A 15,749-nucleotide genomic window follows, 5' to 3' on the forward strand; every position below is an offset into this window, starting at 1 on the left:
AAACATGCCTGCCACCTGGATGTGCACAGCTCTGGGAGCACAGGGGCTGACAGTCCTGGCTGAAGGAGAGCCTGTGTACAGTTCAATATATGGATCAGGCTCCGGAGGCTGGGGTTCCGGAGGATGCCAGAGGCAGAACAGAGAACAAACGCACTCGCAACTGCCCGACCTGGACTTCATGTGAAATTCCAATGCCACGCGACAGGCCGTTGGAAAATAATTTGGAATTAGCTATCAAGAGCATTAAAGAAACGTACCTGCCATTACATACAGGTATTCTAAGACTCTCCTGAAGAAAAATAAAACTGTAACGTAGACAACATGGAACCTCATGAAATCACAAGCCATTGTCAGTAACACGGAGAAATGGCTGGGAGGAGTGGCAAAATTCAGAAAGCTGTACAATTTTTACACAGTGCTAAGTATCTAAATGAAACAAACCTAGGCTTGGAAAAAAAGAAATGTTTCTAAAATGTTAACAAAGGTTCTTTTCTAACAGTGGAAAAAGTGAGAAGAAAAGGAATAAACTTTTTTTTTTTTACTACCCTAAAACAGAGCTTATCACGTGAAATACAGAAAACTCTAAGGTCCTCAAAGGTTACTTTTATTGTCAACTGTGAGAACAATCACATTAAAAGCTAAAAAGAACTTACTTCTTTCATGGGATGTGTTCTTCTTAAAGTGTTCTTTGAATATACTGCACTGAAACGGGAAAAAATAAAAGTTAGGAAATATTTAAAGCAACCAGAGAAAATACCATAACCTGACTCTCTCCAAGTATTGTCTTCCCAAATTACACTGCTCAGTAGCTGTACTAATAGTGTGCATGTAATGGAACTGAAGTTATGATGAAGAAGCAGAACCAATACCCTGCAAACATACAAGTCAAATTATATCGCCAATACATATAAAGTGACCACCTCAGTCCCTCAAGATCATGGAAAACTTCTAATCCTGCTGTCACGCTAGTCCCTGCACCCGGATCTGTCAGGAAAGACTGACTCTCCGCAGAGCTGAGCCAAGGGGACGGATACCAACATGGATGAGACTCCTCACACCCATTCCATCTGCGCCTGGCCTGGGATCACACAGCTTAACAATCCTACGAAGTAGAGGGGGGCCATTGACAGCTCTGCACGGGCACAGAGCAACAGGAAGCCAGGGAGGAGAGGAGCCTGCAGGAAAACCCCATCGGTTCAAATCCACAGCCTACCTTCTTCCCACCCCATAACACTCTCCAGTGACCTTGGGCACACCGTAAAACAGATTAAGGTGCGGATCTTCTAGAAGTGAAAAGGAAGCAAATGCAACAACAGTGACTAGACTAACAACTGAAAACAACAGTGGCAAGAAAAATCTATATTAACATCAGCACTCAGTGAACAAGCACTGAGCACCCTCCACAGCTGAGGCACTGCATGGGGTATTAGAGATACTTTAGTAGAATCCAGTACGTAGTTCCTGGCTTTAAAATACGCCTTGTAGTTTTCAAAGACCCCTTTGTGGAGGGCAGTATCAGATTAGTGTGTCTGAACCAATATTCTTCAGGTACTTTATTTGACATGATTTCAAACTGTCTCCCCTGTACCCAGGTTCATCAGTTGCCTTCACCGTCTCTTTTGCTTCCTCTGCCTGTGCAAGGTAAACACTCCTAACTGAAGTACTTCACTATGGCTTCCCTAAGAGGGCATGCATGTGCACAGTCATAGCGGATTTCCAAAATCTAGATATTTCACATTTGCAATGTGATCATCCAACCTACAGTCCATGTCCAAATCTCATCGGCTCTCCAACACCCTTTAGGATTTTCACCCTAGCATTTTCTTAAAAGGGAAATTCAAGGGAACAGAAAATATAAGATTGCACTGGATAGGATATTTTCATAAACTTTCCGATTTGTTTCATGCGCACCTGCGTACTAACTGCGATGCAAAACATCATTGTGTGAATCACAGTTAAAAAAAAAAGAAAGCTGGAACACTGTTTAGAGCAGTGGTCTCACGCCTGGCGCCACCCCCAGTTTCTGGCTCAGTAAGTCAAGGGTTGGGTGGAGAGTTCACACTTCAAGTTGCCACGCTTTATCTGAGTCTCCAAACCTAAAATGGTACAACAAGTATTTGCTCAATGGCAATTTTATGATTCTGGTTATAATTCAGAGGTTCAGGAAAGCTAAATGACTTATCAATGATGGTAACAGGGAAGTTTTAGTTCAATTAAATTTAGACGAGTTTATTTGGGCAAAGCAAAACCAGAAACAATTAGGGAATGGAGCAGCCCCAGAACCATAAGCAAGTTCTGAGAACCACCAGCAACCTGAGCGATCACACATCGTTAACTTAATTGGCTGCAGCCTACCCAATCAACCAATTGGTAACAACTTATCCAGTTCATTGCTTACAGCCCAGTTAGTTAACTGCTACAGAGCCTTCCCCCAGCCACCTAAGCCCAGTGACCGGCTTGACGTTCAGTTCAAATCCATGGCCTCCCACAAAAATCTAGCAATGGCCACACAGTCAAGTAACGTCAGCAGGAAGCAGAAACCACATCAGTACGCGTCTTAACCTAAATTGTTTCCAGCTGTCTCTTGCGTGTGCTCAAATCAAACAATACGCCTTCAGCTGGAGTCCAGGTGAGGCTTCGTTCAAGATGGACGCTTGAGACAACCGTGTTTTCCTGTGCATTTCTGAGGGAAGGGCTCAACACATGCCCTAAGTCTCCATCTCTAACAGGTTTTTAAAAACCTTTCGGCGCCTGGATGCCCTGTAGACAACGCTAGAGAGCCCGGGCGTCCACTCAGGAATCTGTGAACGACGAATACGACGTACTTTCCAATGCATGCCCCTTTTGAGAAAAGTTGCTCCCCGCCCTGGAACACTCCCGAAGCGGCAGCTCGGTCCCCGGGCAGGGGTGAGGGCCAGCGTTACAGTCTGCGCTTTGGGGTACGAAGGCAGACACGACCCGCAGGGGTGCAGCATGTCACGTCTGGGGAACAGCAGGCACCAAGCGCCCGCGACCCTCAGCCCCACGAACCCCAAAGTCTCTCCCACCCGCCAGGCCAGGCGTCACGCCCTGACTCCTCCTAGGAAATCCGCACTGAGAGATGCAAACCGAGGCCCTGGGCGAGCTGTCACTTCCACAAGGAAGCTCCACCAGCGCAGCCCCAAAGGCTCAAACCGCGTCAGTCCGAGCGGGACCCGCAGCTCTTACCCCGCCCGCCTCCAGGACCGCACCCGGCCCGGCGCAGCCATCGGGCTGCTCTCGGCTCCCGCGGCGCCCACGAAACTCCCGCCAAGCCCCGCGCCGTTTAAAACGGCCAATCCGGGCCGAGCACGCGCCCCGCCTCCCCTCGGCCTGGGTCCCCCGCCCAGGGACCGCGGCTCCCTTCCGGCCTTGGGCGTAAGTGAAAACGTGGTCCGGATCAACAACTGCAACGGAGCTGGAGGCCAGGCCTTCAAGCTGCCGCTGACGGGCCACCAGAAGGAATCCCACTTTTCCGGGTTTTCCCTCCCACCCTAGCCCGGGGCCTGTTTCTCAACGCTGGGACCTCGACCCGCTGGGCCCGCCCACGGGGGCGGGGCTAGTGCTGAGACGTGGGCGGGCACTCAGCAGGAAGGGGCGGATCCCAACCCGAGGCCCCAACTGTAGCTGCAGGGGCCTTGCGCAGTGCACAGGTGCGTTGAGCTGCGAAAGTGGATTGAGCCGCGAGGCCCCGGGGGCATTAGAAGCATCTGAATGAGCCCTGTGTGCTCCTGCTTCCCTCCCCAGATCTCTGTAATGGGGCGGGTTCCTACGGGAGCGGATAGTCTGCGATTATTTTCTTTCTGTTTAAAAAGGCGTTATAATTCAAAAAGATGAATTTGCATATAAATAAGATGAATGTAAAAATATAAATCTATGAGAATGTAAATATAAAATGAACTCAAAATGGATCAAAGATCTAAGTGGAAGAGCTCAAACCACAAAACTCTCAGAAAGGAGGCCCATGCTGTGGCATAGCAGGTAAGGTCATCATCTGCAGTGCCGGCATCCCATTTGGACGCTGGTTCCTGTCCCGGCTGCTCCACCTCCGATCCAGCCCTCTGCTCTGGCCTGGGAAAGCAGTAGAAGATGGTCTAAGTCCTTGGGCACCTGCACCCGTGTGGGAGACCCGGAAGAAGTGCCTGACTTCAGATCAGCTCAGCTCAGCCCCTTGCAGCCAATTGGGGAGTAAACCAGCAGGTGGAGGATCTCTCTCTCTCTCTCTCTCTCTGCCTCTCCTCTCTGTAACTCTTTCAAATAAATAAATAAATCTTAAAAAAAAAAAAAAAACTCCTTAGAAGAAAAATAGCGCAAAAGCTTCACAAAATTGGTAATGAAAAGATTCTGGAGATGAAAACTGGATGGCTGAGCAGCCACATGACTCTGCTTAGTGCCAAAGAACTGTTCAATTAAAAAACATTTAGCCATGATTTTTGGCAAAGGGTTTAAGATGCCCGTTTAGGAGGCCTGGATCTCATTTTGGTGTGCTTGGGTTCTGTTCCCACCTGGCTGATTCCAGCTTCCTGGTAATGCAGCTCCTAACACGAGCTTCCTTGTTCAAAGAAAACTCATTTATTTGAGAGAGTGAGAGGGACACACACACACACACACACACACACACAGGTCTTCCATCTGCTGGCTCACTCTCCAAATGGCTGCAAAGGCCGGGGCTGTCCCAGGAGAAGCTGGGAGCCCAGAACTCCTTCTGGGTCTCCCATGGGGACTCAAAACAGCACCCATATGGGATACCAGTGTTGCCAGCAGCGGGTAACTGACAGCACAGTGCCTGCCGTTCCCCAGCTGCCTTGTACTGTGCACTCTGGGAGGCAGTGGTGATGGTTTCAGTACTTTGGTCTCTGCCACCCACAGGGAGACCCAGATTGAATTCCCTGCTCTAGCTTCTTTGCCTGGCTCAGCCCTGGCTGTTGTGGGCATTTGGGGGTGAGCAAGTGAATGAGAGAGCTATCTCTGTCTTTCTCTCCCTCCCTTTCAAATGAACGAAATAAGTAATTTTAAATGGTTAAAATGCTACATTTTGTATGAATATTTGCACTACAAAATGCAACATGTGACATGCATACACAAGTATAAAACATATATAATGTAAAGAGTAGGGTGAGCGTGCCTACAACCACCACCGAGTTAGCGTACATAACTGGGATGCTGGTCTATTAGTCCTCTGAAGAACAGACACTCTTAGGAGTTTATGTTGATCACTCCTATGCTGTTCTACCGATACAACCCTGGATAATGTACCAATTATCGGATGTTTCTAAATGACTTTTGTAGGTATTTGGGAGTTCTCTTTCTTACTTAGAGCTATGCTTTTTATTTTTTTTATTTCATTTTATTTTATTTTATTCACAGGCAGAATTAGACAGTGAGAGAGAGAGAGAGAAAGGTTTTCCTTCCGTTGGTTCACCTCCCAAATGCCGCTATGGCCGGCGCACTGAGCCGATCCAAAGCCAGGAGCCAGGTGCTTCCTCCTGGTCTCCCACACTGGTGCAGGGGCCCAAACACTTGGGCCATCCTCCACTGCACTCCCGGGCCACAGCAGAGAGCTGGACTGGAAGAGGAGCAACCAGCACTAGAATCTGGTGCCCATATGGGATGCCGGTACCGCAAGGCAGAGGATTAACCAAGTGAGCCATGTTGCCAGCCCTCAGAGCTATGATTTTTAGATTTACTCACATTGTATCCACATCCATATGTAGCTGAAGTTCATTAATTTTCATTGCCTTCTAAAATGCATTCAGTAACTATACCACAGTTAATGTTTACTTCTTGTGTACGGATACATCAGTTGTTTTCAGTCTTGGTATCATCAACAAGGTAGTCCTGAACATTCTTGTGCATGTGTGCATGCATGTCTCTTTGAAGAAGCCTGGATCTTCTTCTGGGTCTCCCCAGTGGGTGCACTTGAGCCGTCGTCCACTGCATTCTCAGGAACATTAGCAGAGAGCTGGGTAGGAAGTGGAGCAGCCGGGTCTGGAACTGGCACCCAAATGAGATGTTAACATCACAGGTGGGGGCTTTACCAGCTACACCATACTGCTGCCCCTCCCCCCATTGCATTTTGATTTTCCTGTCCCTTAAGGTGTCATCTCTTCATCGTTTACAGCTCATTCCCATTTCCTCTTCCATGATGCGCTTGTGCAGGCTCCTGGGCAGCAGCCATGAAAGGGTAATGACCCTTAGGGACTGCAGGTAATTTCCCCACCAACAGGAAGAAACAGGGTTCTTGGAGGGGACTGGGTTGGAAGCTCCAAATTCCAGGCAAGGGGGGATAATGAAACTTCTGTGCTTGCAGGCCTGAAAAATGAAACTTCCCAGCTATGAAGACAGGAAGAGTTTCAGCATGCTGGATGGAAATAAGACAAGCTCCCCCCAAGCAGGTTTCAGAATGAAAAGGAGTTCGTGGGCTTGTCACCGGAAAGCCCTGGGCAGGCTAGGGCATCAAGCTCAGCTTCCCCCCAGGGTCCGGGAGGCATCAGCGCTTCGGATCCGTTTTCTTCTTCTCCTGGTTCGTCAACTCTTCATCAGACCCCGACCCCCGTGTGCCTGTGCCACTATGGAAGCTGTGACTCTCCCTCCCTCCTCCCCTGGCCCAGACTCAGGGATCCGTCACTCTATGCTCTACTTCTATGATGTCAGCCCTTCTGTGATCCCCACACAGGGGAGATGGCCCAGCGTTTGTCTTTCTGTGAGAGCCACCCACCCATCACCTCCATCACCTCCCCAGGGTGCACACAGGGACCCAAACATCACACGGGACCAAAGCCATGCACACATGGTGAATTTTATTCATGAGAAGCATGTGCAAATGCTCAAGAAAAGTTCAGTCAGCTCAGCGGATAGCTCCTGGAGACAGGGGCGGGGCGAGGCTACTTGGGGACCACTCTGCAACAGCTGCCAGGGCTGCTCCCTCGGGATGGCAGGATGCAGCACGCCCTCAGCAGGAACCGGAGGATCCTCCTGCCGACCCCGCGACGGCCCTGCCTCTTGCCCTGGGCGCTGGCCTTGGTGTCTGTGGTGTCAGCATCCTTGGGCTCACGGGATGCGGCGGCGGCGGCTTCTGGCTCTGCAAGGTCCACGTGGCTCCCGGCACTGGGGCTGGAGGGCGACGCTTGGGAGGCTGGCTCAGGGGCGGCGCTGGGAACAGGGCTCCACTCTTGCTGTGGCTGGCCTGGTAGGAGAGAGTCAAGTGTGGGGTCACCTCAGGGGGCCTTGGGCTCAGCTCCTGGAGGCCCCGAAGTGGCAGGGGATGTGGGGAGAGGGCAAGACTCACTGGAGGCCTGGGAAGAGTTGGGGGCGGTGCTGGGAGCAGGGCTCCTCTCCTGCTGTGGCTGGCCTGGTGGAGAGAGTCAAGAGTGGGGTCACCTCGGCGGCCTTGGGCTCAGCTCCTGGAGGCCCCGAAGTGGCAGGGGATGTGGGGAGAGGGCAAGACTCACTGGAGGCCTGGGAGGAGTTGGGGTTGGCACTAGGAGCAGGGCTCCTCTCCTGCTGTGGCTGGCCTGGTGGAGAGAGTCAAGAGTGGGGTCACCTCGGGGGCCTTGGGCTCAGCTCCTGGAGGCCCCGAGGCAGGGGGGAGGGCAAGACTCACTGGAGGCCTGGGAGGAGTTGGGGGTGGCGCTGGGAGCAGGGCTCCTCTCCTGCTGTGGCTGGCCTGGTGGAGAGAGTCAAGAGTGGGGTCACCTCGGCGGCCTTGGGCTCAGCTCCTGGAGGCCCCAAGGCAGGGGGGAGGGCAAGACTCACTGGAGGCCTCGGAGGAGTCGCTTCGTGCGGAGGAAATTTCCACGGACATGCTGTCACAGGACACCGATACAAGAGACAAATGGTCCTTCTCTCTGGTGAGGCGCTCCCCGCCCTCTGAGGACTTGGGCAGGGACGCCGGGCCCTGGGGCTGAGGGCCTGGTGTCCCCTCAGTCCCGGTGCCTGGCAGCAGGCCGAGGCCCGCCAGGTACTCCTTGGCCTCTGAGTCGCGGGGAACGCCCAGGGGCTGCAGCAGGGTGACAGCGGCCTCCTTCTCCTCCTGGGTAGCTTCTTGGCCGGGATCCAACCACCAGTGGGTCCTGGCGTCCTCCGCACTGGGCCTCCCCGAGGCGTCGACAGTGAGCAGCCAAGCCAGCAGCTCCCGCAGGGCCGGGCTGACGGCACGCGGCAGCACGTAGCAGGCACACAGCACCGTGTCCTGCAGCTCCTCCGTGTCCTTGCCGCGGAAGGGCAGCGTGGCCGCCAGCATGGCAAACAGCACCACCCCCAGGCTCCACACATCAGCCTTAAAAGCGTCATAGGCCTCCCCGAGGAAAACCTCCGGTGCGCAGTACTCGGGGGTCCCCCAGAAGCCCCTTACCAGCGTGCCCTGCTCCAGCCGCAGGCTCAGGCCGAAGTCCGCCAGCTTGATGGTCATGTGCTCGTCCAGCAGCAGGTTGCCCAGCTTGAGGTCCCGGTGCACCACGCGCTGGGCATGGCAGTAGCTCACGGCGGCCAGCGCCTGGCCGAACAGGGTCCTGGCCTCGGCCTCAGCCAGGCCGCCCTGCTCAAACACGTAGCTCTGGAGCGAGCCCTTGGTCGCCAGCTCCATGACCAGGAACAGGTGCGTCCTCGTGTGCCGCTCCTCCAGCAGCCGCACGATGTTGTCGTGCCGCAGGCTCCTCAGGATGGCTGCCTCCCCCTGCGCGGACAGCGGGCTGCTGGGAGAGCAGTCTCGCAGGAGGATCTTCACCGCCACGTACTTGCCCGACGCCAGGTGCCGGGCCAGCTTCACCAGGCCAAAGCCGCCCCGGCCGATCACGTCCACGAAGCGGAACCCGTCCAGAGCAGGATGGAAGTCCAAGGGGTCTTCCATGATGCCGGTCACCTAACTACGCTCTCTCGACTCCCTAAATCACTCGACACACACTAGCTAATCACCGATCCTCACTGCACTGCCTACAACACAAAGGGACCACGGGGGACTGACTACCCAGCTGACTAAGACACAGCACCAGCTACTCTCACTACTCTAGCGGCGATGCCGCAAGCCTATCTCGATAAAGCACAAAACAACAAAGAGGAAAAGCCACTAAATCCTCGAACGCTGATACTTCTGAGCGTGCTAGCTGACTAGAGTGGGGGAAGCAAAAATAAAGAAAACTGCAAAAAAAGACCAAATGGGCAAAACAACAACGAGGAGGAAAACAACAAACTAAACAAAATGGAAAAAAGCAAAAACCAAATAGACCCAGAAACAAACAACCAAGAAAAAGCACAAGCAACACCAACGAGCGCAAAGGCTGGTTAGATGGGTCCTAGTTACACAGATCACAAAAGAGTGCTCTCTGGGTAAGGCGGACAAAAATCTAGGCCCCCGCAGCGGCTATATATACTTTTTGGGGGTTCACCTCACATAATGGCGCCTTGTGAGAGCAGAGCAAGAAATGGACCAATCACAGCCCAGCCAGGGACTGTGTAATAATACGACTTTCATAACAGTGGTGCCTTATGAAGTCAGAGCAAGAAATTGACCAATGGGAGCTGTGGTTCATCCACAGTGGTTTTCTCGAGAATCTTCCAATTAAATTACAACGATACCCAAAGAGATTTTGGCCTAGGTTGGTGATAGGGCTTGATACTTAATTTTTGAGAAACTCCAACCTATAGATTGCTTGGGTGGCCTTCACATTACTAGTTTAAATATGATGATACGTTGTGTCTTTTGAAGATCTCCTAGTGTCTCCACTTAGTATAGCCCCTCCTTTGTCTTTACTCTCTGAGTGATGGGTCTCAGAATGATGGAACAACATCTCTGGCTTTGGTAAACTCAACAAGTGTTCTGCTGCCCAAGACACCGCCAGGTACACTGTTCGCACCTCCAGAGCTGAGAGGAAGGTGGCTCTGTCACCCTTTCCCCCTAAGTCATCGTCAGATTTCTTGGCAGAAACCCTGGAAGCCCAGAAGGTAGTGGGGTCCGTGCAGTCCAAACATGGAAGGCCCAGTCAGAGGCAGCCGAGAAAGCTACACCCTCTGAGACTGTCCTCCACCCGGTAGGGAGGAATCGAGGCACTGCCAGGCACTTGGGGTTTTTGGGCTCCTGTAACAACAACCAAAACTCCTGGCTTCTGGCTTCAGCCTGGCCAAGGCCTGGAGGTCATTTATGGGCTGTATCAGAGGATGGAAGAGCTCCCTAGCTCCCTCTCCCTAGCTCCTCTCTCTCTCTGTCTCTCTCTCTCTCACTAGCACTCTCTCTTTCCCCTCTTCACTCTCACACACATAGAATGCAACTTAGAAAAAAAGGAGAAACTCCCTGCTTCAACTCCTCAGGACCTGCACAGCCCAGAACTAGGACGAGACGATGGCCGCATCACAGCCTCAGATCTGTCTCCTTGGGACAGCTTCGTGCTGAGCCCTCAGGACCAGTGTTTCTCCCAAGGAAGCGACAAACTCATCTCAGGTAGGAAGTGAGCCCGGTAACCCCTGCCCCCACATAGCAAGTGGATCTGTGTCTCCTGCAGTTCTTGAGGAGCCCCCAGGGCCCAGCACAGCCATGGGCCCCAGGAACACATGATGGTCCCTCTGCACCGACTGCCCACGCCCTCTTGGGAGAGGAACCCCTCCCTGGGGAGATGACCCCCTCCTCCAGGATGTCCAGGGACACTGCACAATGCGATTTCTCCATGATTTCCTGCAGTGCTGGTCACGTCGTCAGGGCTGAGAGGAAAGAACCAGCACCCCAGGAATTCTCACTACAGTTTTGCTACAAAAGTCAAAAAAATTAAATTATGAAGACGTTGGGGACTGTTTCCCATTAAGCACAGGTAAAAACTCATCTTTGTAATAAGGTTGGAGTTTTTGAAGGCAGATCAAATAAAGATGAAACTCAGGATACTACCAAAACATCACCAGATATAGAATTCAAAATTTATTTAGGTGCAAAAACTTTTGAAAACCTGTGCCTAGTTTGTCCTTAACATACTTTTCCCGTGAATGTTTTGTATCCCCTCTCCTATGCATGAATTTCAAAAACTGCAACAAATAAGCTCATCCTTTATTTCCATTTTCCATGAGGTTTTCCAAGTCCCTTCAAGTAACCCAGTTCGAGGAAAAACAGAGTTCCCATCCGGACTGCAAAGCAGCGTCGGCAAGGACGAGAGACACACCACAGCTCTCCTTCTCATCACTCCTCCCCAGTGCTGGTGGGAGCCTTGCAGACCCATGTGGTTTTAGAAAATTCATCTCCCCCAAGGTAAGTGATGGCCCTGAGGACTCTGTGTCCCCCAGCTCTGCTCAGCAGTAGCCTGAACATGCTGCGGAAAGTCCTATCTTGTCCACGCTGGACTAAAATGAGGAGGCGGAATCTCTGTGGGCACTGCCCCAAGAATTCAATGCGGTGTAAATCCCAAAGGAAACTGCTAAGAAAATGTCTTATTAGACTGTTTTTATTTTTAAAACTATTTATTTGAAAGGTGGAGTTACAGATACAGGGAGACAATAAACACACACGGGTGGAGACAGAGAGAGAGAGAGAGAGGAAAGAGGGGGAGAGAGAGAACTTTCATTCACTGGTTCACCTGTCCCCCCCCCCCCCCCCCCGCAAATGGCTACCATGGCTTAGACTAGGCCAGTCTGAAGACAGGCACCCAAACTCCATCCAGGTCTCCCCTCAGTTGGCAATGCCCCAGGTAGTTGGCCATCTTCCTCTGCCTTCCCAGGCATGTTAGCGGGGAGCTGGATCAGAATCAGAGCAGCCGGGACTCAAACCAGCCTCCTGATATGGGTTGCCAGTGTCACAGGTGGCAGCTTTACCTGCTATGCCACAGCACTGGCGCCTCAGTTCTGAAGAGCCAAGGCGCCTCCATTTTAAAAAGCAGCCTCCATTTTCTGGAGCAGGCCCAAGTTCCTGTAAAAGCAAACATTCAACAGTTACCAAATAAGGAAATGCCCTGGGCCCAAGCCAATCAGGATCAGCCTCGTCCAACCAAGAGCTCCCAGGAATGGCACCGTTCAATCCACTGTAGCCCTGTACCCCAAACCCTTGCTGATGTAACCCTGCAGCTTTTTCCTTTAAAAACGCTCCCGAACAAAGCTCAGGGCCTTCCTCTGACCTCCGCTGCATCGGTTGGTTAGATGAGGTCCCTGCCGCAGCTTGTATTTCCAGAATAAACCTTGCTTTTGCATTTCGGTGAGATCAAGTCTCTGGTGATTTTTGGGGATTCAGCGATCTGGGCATAACAGTTTCTTTTAAGATTTATTTATTTGAGAGATCCGTGGACAGAGAGGGATTGATCTTCCATCCTCTGGTTCACTTCGTACATGGCCGCAACAGCTAGGGAGGGTCAGTTTAAAGCCAGGAGCCTACGGGGCTGGCACTATGGTGTAATGGGTTCAGCCAGCGGTGCAGTACTGGCATCCCATATGGGTGCTGGCTTGAGTCTCGGCTGCTCCACTTCCAATCCAGCTCCCTGCTAATGTGCCTGGGAAAGCTGCGAAAGATGACCCAGATGCTTAGGCTGCTTCTCCCACAGTGTAGACCCAGAAAGCTCCTGGTTCCTGCTTCCACCTGGCACTTCCCTTGCCATTGTGGCTATTTGAGAAGTGAACCAGCAGATGTAAGACCTCTCTCTTTGTATGTCTGTCTGTCTCTCTCTCCCTCTCTCTCCCTCTCCCCTTCTACCTTGTGTGTGTGTGTGTGTGTGTGTGTGTGTGTGCATGTGGTGTCTGTTTGTCTGTATTCCTCCCTCTCTCTCTGTAACTCTGCCTTTCAAAAAAATAAATGTTTTTGGTCGGCGCCGTGGCTCACTAGGCTAATCCTCCGCCTAGCGGCGCTGGCACATCAGGTTCTAGTCCTGCTATGGGCACCGGATTCTGTCCCTGTTGCCCCACTTCCAGGCCAGCTCTCTGCTGTGGCCAGGGAGTGCAGTGGAGGATGGCCCAAGTCCTTGGGCCCTGCACCCTGGGAGACCAGGATAAGTACCTGGCTCCTGCCATTGGATCAGCGCAGGGTGCCAGCCGCAGCGCGCTGGCCACAGCGGCCATTGTAGGGTGAACCAATGGCAAAGGAAGACCTTTCTCTCTGTCTCTCTCTCTGTCCACTCTGCCTGTCAAAAAATAAAATAAAAAAATAAAAAAATAAATCTTTTTAAAAAGCCTAGAACTCCACCCAGGTCTACCACGGGGGTGGCAGGTGCCCAGGTACTTGGACCATATGCCGCTATTTCTCAGGTGTGTTAGTAGGGAGCTGGCTTGGAGCCAGGGCTTGAACAGGCACTTCAAGTATGGGATGCTGGCATCATAAGCAGTGTCTTAGCCCGCTGTGCCATACACCAGTCCCCAAGAACCAAGGTTTCTTTCTCCCTCCAAATCTGATATCAGTGAAGTAAAGGAGTTTTGCTTGTCCTCAGGGAGCTGTCACAGACTTTTGTCAAACTTGGTTCACTGGGTGTGGTGATAAATAATCTGCACATGTTTTGATGTGTTTTATCAAGCTGATGAGAGCCCTTGTACTCAGGTAAAGTCTGCTGGGGACCATGTGCTAATGGGGTGGACATGCAGAACCAGTGACAGCCAGGTTACTCATCAACAGAGAAAGTGTCTACACAATGTCTCTTTAGTGGGGCAACGACACCCGAAACATCACCCTCACCCGTGGCCAGGAAAGGCAGGGGACACAGGCACAGCCCCCTGGGTGGCCACCCCTGGTCACAGTGCCTGAGCTGGATGAGCTCATAATGCAGGTAGCGTCCATGCCAGGGCTCTGCCGGTTAGGAGACAGAGGTACCAGGAAGAGAGTTCTCCATCCAGAGGGCTTCCAGTGGGGGCTGTGAATGCTAGGATGGTGGGAGCCCTCTCTCCTGGGAAGAAAGCCTGTGTCCAAGATGAAGTCCAAGGGACAGAGAGGTGAGAGAAGGGGCTGGGGGCAGGGCAGACAGAATAAATGAATGAACGGGCTGATCCTGTCCTGGAGATCCGGATCCCAGTTCTAATGCAGGTTTATCATGGCACCCTCAGATCCCATGAGATCCGTCAGTGTCTGCGGATCTTTTGCAGTCCACAAGTAAGTAACTTGTCTTTCTTTTGTTCTCATTCTGTTGTCTTACTGTTCCTTACACTGGCTGATTGAGAGCATTCTGGGTAATGTAAGTTAGCTGTTGTGTGTGCACTCTGTGAGCTGACATAAAATGTGCCTCTGGAACTGACCTAAAGCCGCCTCTGCAGACTGCTCCCTGGACCCCCTGGCCTGTGGGCTGGCTGCCCCACCCCTCAGACACCTGGGGCTGCCTCTAACCTTGGGCTATGTGGGTTCTGTTCCCAGCCCTTGGGACACAGCCCCGCATGCTCATGTGCCATCATGTGTCCCCGCAGCACACACCTGCATGCCAGGAACTATTTACCCACTTCTCCACTAGGACTGTGTGAGTGCATGGGGACACGGGGGTTCCCCAAAAGTCTGTGCATGGTGGAGTTAAGCTTGGGTGGATCACTCTCCAAGTATCTGCAATAGCCAGGGCAGGCCCAGGCTCAGGAGCTCAGAACTCCATCCAAATCTCCCATGTGGGTTCTGGGACACAGTCACTTGAGCCATTACCTGCTGCCTCCCAAGCTGCGCATTCCAGGAAGCTAGAATCAGGAGCAGAGCTACAATGTGAATCCCAACACCCAGATGTGGGTTCAGGGTATCCTAAGTGGCTTCTTAACCACCACACCAGATGCTTACCCCCTCAAGTTATTTTTAATCAGTAAAGAAAATGGAATCACGGAGGCCAGCACTGTGGTGTAGCAGGTAAATTTGCCGTCTGCAGCCCCGGCATCCTATATGGATTCTGGTTCAAGTCCCAGCTGTCCTACTTCCAATCCAATTCCCTGCTAATGAGCCTGAAGATGGACCAAGTACTTGGGCCCCTGCACCCTCATGGGAGACCCAGAAAAAGCTCCCGATTCTTGGCTTCAGGACAGCCCAGCTCTGCCCATTGCAGCCATCTGGGGAATAAACCCACAAATGGAAAATCTCTCTCTTTCTTTCTCTATGTCTCTCTGTCTCTTTCTCTCTCTTTCTCCCCCCCCAACTCTGCCTTTCAAATAAATAAATAAACATTTTAAAAATAAGTAAATTCTAAAAGAGAGACACTTAGGCACAGAGTGCAGGTTTCTGTGAAAACATGAATGGGAGTAAAATTATAAAATCTTAATCAGAAAAACATTGGGAGAAGCAGAAAGAGAATGTATGTTCTGCTTTAAAGCCTGTTACAGACCTAAAGTCATGCATTTTTCACAGTCACAGATATTGTGGTTTTCCAGTCCTGAAACATCGATACGGTCTGATAGAGTCAGAGGCACGGTGCTTGGCGGGTAGCGAGGAAGACTTTGGTGACGTAAGCAGAACGTGGTCCACGCCTCCGTCTCCGAGGGGAAAGGCAGGCGCAGCATCAGACACGGGTGGCAGTGAGTCCCAGCGGGACAGACAGTCTTGGGTGGAAATAAAGAGTTACTAGATACTGTAACACGCTGTGTTGAACTTCTCTCTCTTGCTATCTCTGTACCTAGGCGTTGGACTTTATACTTTTTTCCTAAAAACGCAGCCAGCTCTAGCTGAGAGCCGTGTCCCTGTATCTGTGCCCCAGTTTGCCAGTCAGCACCCATCGAAACACCAGACTCAGGCACACAAACTGTGTCCATGGACTTTATTATTTTGAAACAACTCTAGAGCAGACAACAGTGTCCAGCTAATACAGGTGTGAGAGGAAAGTCAGCTGCCT

At 51.8% G+C, this 15,749-nt stretch overlaps 2 protein-coding genes and 2 long non-coding RNA genes across 19 annotated transcripts in view; 2 read left to right on the plus strand and 2 right to left on the minus strand.

Annotated features, from left to right (window-relative positions):
* Positions 1–3,547, minus strand: part of LOC149127806 (centromere protein U-like) — a 35,120-nt gene extending 31,573 nt beyond the window's left edge. For all 11 annotated transcript variants that reach the window (XR_016229034.1, XR_016229035.1, XR_016229033.1 and 8 more), the window contains exons 1-2: positions 3,208–3,547; positions 654–702 (exon numbers count right to left, since the gene is read on the minus strand). Coding sequence is in view for 8 of the 11 variants with exons in the window: in XM_089325681.1 (XP_089181807.1) it covers positions 654–702; positions 3,208–3,248 (90 nt within the window). In the remaining 3 variants the exon portion in view is untranslated. The remainder of the gene's footprint in view (positions 1–653; positions 703–3,207) is intronic.
* A 26-nt stretch (positions 3,548–3,573) lies between these two features.
* LOC149127807 (uncharacterized) lies at positions 3,574–6,797 on the plus strand. Of its 3 annotated transcripts, none has more exons than XR_016229041.1 (3): positions 3,574–3,671; positions 6,140–6,225; positions 6,329–6,464. It is a non-coding gene; the product is annotated as an uncharacterized LOC149127807 (long non-coding RNA). The 3 variants fall into 3 exon arrangements; XR_016229039.1 differs by having other exon boundaries at positions 3,661–3,999; positions 6,329–6,797; XR_016229040.1 differs by lacking the exon at positions 6,140–6,225 and having other exon boundaries at positions 3,612–3,999; positions 6,329–6,797.
* A 3,277-nt stretch (positions 6,798–10,074) lies between these two features.
* On the plus strand, positions 10,075–15,494 carry LOC149127808 (uncharacterized). The gene is made up of 4 exons (XR_016229037.1): positions 10,075–10,450; positions 11,065–11,242; positions 14,005–14,050; positions 15,269–15,494. It is a non-coding gene; the product is annotated as an uncharacterized LOC149127808 (long non-coding RNA).
* Positions 11,433–15,749, minus strand: part of LOC149127809 (uncharacterized) — a 35,683-nt gene continuing 31,366 nt past the window's right edge. For 2 of the 4 annotated variants that reach the window (XM_089325699.1, XM_089325698.1), the window contains 2 exons: positions 15,246–15,459; positions 11,433–11,896 (listed from right to left, as the gene is read on the minus strand). In XM_089325699.1, the coding sequence (XP_089181825.1) occupies positions 15,269–15,459 (191 nt within the window). In that variant the 3' untranslated portion in view covers positions 11,433–11,896; positions 15,246–15,268. The remainder of the gene's footprint in view (positions 11,897–15,245; positions 15,460–15,749) is intronic. The other 2 variants (XR_016229036.1, XM_089325700.1) reach the window with 1 other exon arrangement.

The sequence above is a fragment of the Oryctolagus cuniculus genome, chromosome 2 (genome assembly GCF_051225735.1).
Source record: "Oryctolagus cuniculus isolate XC-2025 breed Fujian yellow rabbit chromosome 2, ASM5122573v1, whole genome shotgun sequence".
NCBI lineage: Eukaryota > Metazoa > Chordata > Mammalia > Lagomorpha > Leporidae > Oryctolagus > Oryctolagus cuniculus.